This window comes from Histoplasma capsulatum, genomic scaffold, assembly GCF_000149585.1.
Source record: "Histoplasma capsulatum NAm1 scaffold_6 genomic scaffold, whole genome shotgun sequence".
NCBI lineage: Eukaryota > Fungi > Ascomycota > Eurotiomycetes > Onygenales > Ajellomycetaceae > Histoplasma > Histoplasma mississippiense.
Genome location: NW_001813977.1, coordinates 167,505 through 171,682, shown reverse-complemented (window position 1 = coordinate 171,682; position 4,178 = coordinate 167,505). Strand labels below are relative to the sequence as shown.

Below are 4,178 nucleotides of genomic sequence, written 5' to 3'. Positions count from 1 at the left end.
CCCACGGTCAGCTGCATCGATCGAGATATATGCGCCACCGGTTCGAAGGATCGCAAGCCGCGAAACAATAGCCCAAGTTGATTTCTTAAAACAGCTAAGAACGAAGACTTCGGGGCCTACCCCTAGCTCAACAAGACGATGGGAAAGTCTTGACGTCAGATCGTCCAGCTCTCCGTAAGTCAAATCACCATCCCACGAAACCACGGCCTGAACATCGGGATTGGTGTGGCTATGTTCCAGAAACATGTCATGAAGACATCGCTCATTGGACTCAGAAACATGGCTGGTTAGCTGGGTAATATGTTGTCGATCGTGCGGCGAGCACATGTTGACTTCCTCCACTGTTATATCTGGGGACATCCGTATCGACGATAAGACATGGTCGAACGTGTGTAGAACACTTAACGCAAGTGGGTCAGCGATGGCCTGGCTCGAAAAGACAAGCTCGGCCAACAATCGGCCGTCTCTTGCATCGGTAACGTCGAGAAAAATATCGACCTAGCAAACGATCAGCAGGGGAGGTCAAATGATTGATAGATGTGCTCAGGGTCTTCCAAACGGGAAGTCACCGCAGAAACGTCGACTGAAACCGACCTCGGAATTGATTTCTGAATTTGACGCTGAAGCATTGCGATAGCGAAAGGCAGTTGAGAACATGTCAGTTGAACCCTCATCATCAGAATTCCCGGTTTGCTTGGCGCATTCCCGAGCGCGGCGTTGGGTGGTAGCTAGCTTGTCTAGAACTTGTCGCAAACTGGCATCCGGTTCGATGATTAATAATTGATCCCCAAACTGGGAGCCCTGTCCAGTCGAGAGCGCCTTCAAACAGGAAATTCCTGAATTTGAATCCCAGTCGAACAGGAGGGAATTGGCGGAGGTGAAACAGGATGTGGTGAGTGCCCAAGCCAGCTGCAGGATCTTGAAGGTGTTGTCAACACCAGCAGAGTTTCCATTACAGAGAGCCCCACCATCTGTGTCCGTCTTCAAGACATGCTGAAGGGTGGCTGGGGCTTCAGACAACGCCAGCTCGAGACGACTGGTGTGCGAAGAAGGAATGGACTTCGCAGACTCGCGGGGCAGGGGCTTCGAGGAGGATGCATTGCTTTGATAGGGAGAAAAACTCTCGTTTTCATGGATCAATGGAGCCATTATATAAAAATGAACATTCGATTATTTCCACGGGCGGATAACTATAGCTTCTAGGGTAATGTAAGATGGTTTTATCAAGTTAAAAGGACAGAATTCTCATAATTCACATAATTCACAGAAGGAGAGAAGAAAAATTTTTCCCGAGGAAAACTCGTCCTTCAGCATCAGCTATATATGTAAATCTCGGTCTGCATAGCTTCGTATAGCTTGTTAAAGTAAACCCTCTCAGCAGGGAGCCTGCCACAGGCATGCTGCTCCCGAGAATTCTTCCCGAAAAGCTATCGTCGTCACACACGTCTCTCACATCACCATATGGACCAAGCTTGGCTGGTGTGTAAAGGAACTCCAACCTTGGAACCCGAGCTAGACACAAAATTTTTCACAAAATTTCTCCAAAAGAGCCGAATTTCACAGTGCTACGAGCTGAGCAAGTAACGAGCGAGTGTCCTCAGCAGCGCCAGGGCCCAGGGGTGGTTCGGGTGAAGCCATGTTTTTGAGAGCTGCCTGCACAGCAGAAAAACAAACCAAAGAATGAGGTCTCTCCTGACGAACCCATTGGCTGGCCGACTCCGGCTGTATTGTGCGTCGACTGCAAGCATCTCCAGCCAGTGAACCCATCGGCGCAGACGCCATCTCCGGGCGGATTCTGCGCCATGATTCCCACGAACAGCTTTCGCCCAAAGATTGAGGTTTGCCAACACGGCTGGGCGGCGGCGATCGCAGAGGGCCGGCTCGACTTGGGGCTGGCTGGAACATCTAATTTCCGGGCATAGGCACAACCGAATCGGGATATCCGCTAGCCCCGATCTGGACTAGCGTGCGCATAACCGAAAACCTTCAGCCGACCGCAAAACTCCACGTCGTCTTACTTCGGAGATCGGAGGCTGAAAAATCCTCACCATCTCACTGACAACGCAGAGTGTTGTTGTTGAAGACAGCGGGGGAGAAGACTGGGGCGCAGCTTGGATGCTTGCTTGTCTTTGGAGTCCCCTTGCGACTTGACGAATGTAACACGACTTGTCCTCCCACGCACGAAATTGCGTCTTTATCCCACTGGGATTCGACATGTTCGTTCATCAACGAATCAATAATAGTGAAATCGAGATTCATGCGGGCTCCGCCGCCACACGCCATTGATCATCAATTGATTTGCGAAGCTAGTGAGGGTTCCGAAGAAATACTTTCTTCTGCACCTGGTTTTGGCACAGTCTGCGCTGTACTCTTCTTGTCACTCGTTGAGATGTGTCCCCGGCGGCTTCACTGGCTAGTTCTGATCTCACCCGCTAGCTGAACCATGCCAGTGCCGGGATCTGCCCTCCAACCCCACATCCGGGGGGTAATATTTTCTTTCCTTCTTTCTTTCTTCCCTTTCATACACTGTAGTTTTATGCTTTTTTAACCCGAATCGGTGGGGACGGGAGCTCCGTCCAGAGACCTGAAGAGACAGGCTTCCTGTACGTAGGGAGACCATGCAAAATCCCTGGAAAAATACTCTTATACTACCTGGGAACTACTGACGAGATTCATGACTACTTCATTTTTCAAACGGCTAACAAGTATTCCGCACTGTCCAATGGGCAATCGACAAAATTGGGCCAAAAAGAGAAAAGCACGCAAGCAGAATCAGAACTAGCTAACTAACTAACTTTTTACTCCGTAGACCAGAAACGATTATGCAACCAAAATCAAATTTCCTTCGCCTGGGCCTCCCTAAAATTTGAACCTAATGCGCCACGCCGTTGGCTCTGGTTTCCCCATGTCCATTTGTGAGAGGGCGATCGGCAAATTTTGTCCGTGTTTGGGCAAGAAGCTTTGCTCCCCACTTCTCTGCACAGGCTGGGGCAATTGTTCCCCAAAATTTTGGTACCAATTCCGCAGCTTGCATAATCATCTCGAAACTGCGGAAGGCCCTTTGTGCATGTGTCTTGGGGACATCTGCATCTGGCCGCTCGAGCGACCTGCTGAATACCTCCATTGACAATGGGCCCTCATACCCAGCCGCGAGGATAGCTGCCGTAATTAGTTCAACTGGCATGTAGGCTCCCCGCTCCTCTTCCTTGGGGAACAGCCGGAAGTTTCGCGACCAAGGTAGTAGCTGCGGTGCATCTGGATTTTGGTATCGAGTCAGGTTTAACGTTGCGGTGTCTATCAGCTCCGCGTCTGCGATTTGGAGCAGAAATATCTTCTCCGCGGGCACTGAAGCCACCATAGACGCGATGGATGAGCAGAGAACGTCTATCGATTCTTCCAGTGTGGGGTAGATTCGACCGTGGCCCTCTTTGTTGTATGGGTCGGCGAACTCGACTGCGAGCCAGTTGAATGAATCAACGATCAGGCCCACGTTTGGCCGGTTAGCTGCACGGACTACCTCCCATGTGGATGACCAAGTGTTCCGTAGTGCCCATGAAAGGCCCTCATACCCAATCTTGATCATTGGGCCTCCATCTTGTCTGGCAAATGCCGCTGCCATATCCCCAAGTTCTCGCAGGTCGTTCGCGACGGTTTTTAGCTCGATCGTGCTATTTTCCGCTCCGATATTCGAGACGAGGAATAGCATATCCGTATCGAATGCCCGTAGGAAAGGGAATCGATTCACCACTGAAGCCAGATTCGCCATGCGCTGCTTGGGGTCCGTGAACCCTTCAATTTGGCGGACCGGCTGGGCACAGACAATAGACATGTTCAGGTCTTTGACCAGGTCTCCAAGCTTTTTGGCAATTGCCAGCTTCTCAGCAGTCGGTTCCCATATCTTATCCTCGTGGACGGCCCCGAGGTGCGATCGCAAGTACTGCGCCCAGTCGTTTTCCATCAGGTCAATAGACTGAAACCCGGCATCGGCGGCCTGACGAAGCCTGTCAGGTAAGTTATGGGTATTTCCACCTCCCGAGTGAAACCCGTGGCATTTGCAGCGCGATCTGGCGACCAAACGAGGGCCGACCGCCATTTTCCTAGATTATATATCCCGGACTACGGGATATGAGGAAAATTAAATGGGCTTGGACAATTTTTTGGACTTTTTCTTTTTAAAA

The 4,178-nt window shown here is 50.8% G+C and overlaps 2 protein-coding genes across 2 annotated transcripts in view; both read right to left on the bottom strand.

Moving 5' to 3' along the window:
* HCAG_06387 (predicted protein) overlaps positions 1–1,149 on the bottom strand; it is a gene marked incomplete at both ends in the record, with an annotated part of 2,802 nt that extends 1,653 nt beyond the window's left edge. The window contains 2 exons of the mRNA XM_001538732.1: positions 121–498; positions 595–1,149. Coding sequence (XP_001538782.1) covers positions 121–498; positions 595–1,149 — 933 coding nt within the window. The remainder of the gene's footprint in view (positions 1–120; positions 499–594) is intronic.
* Positions 1,150–2,872: 1,723 nt separating this feature from the next.
* On the bottom strand, positions 2,873–4,093 carry HCAG_06386 (predicted protein; the record flags this gene model as incomplete). The annotated part of the gene is made up of 1 exon (XM_001538731.1): positions 2,873–4,093. One exon carries the CDS (start codon positions 4,091–4,093, stop codon positions 2,873–2,875), a length of 1,221 nt encoding a protein of 406 aa, XP_001538781.1.
* Positions 4,094–4,178: the final 85 nt, after the last annotated feature.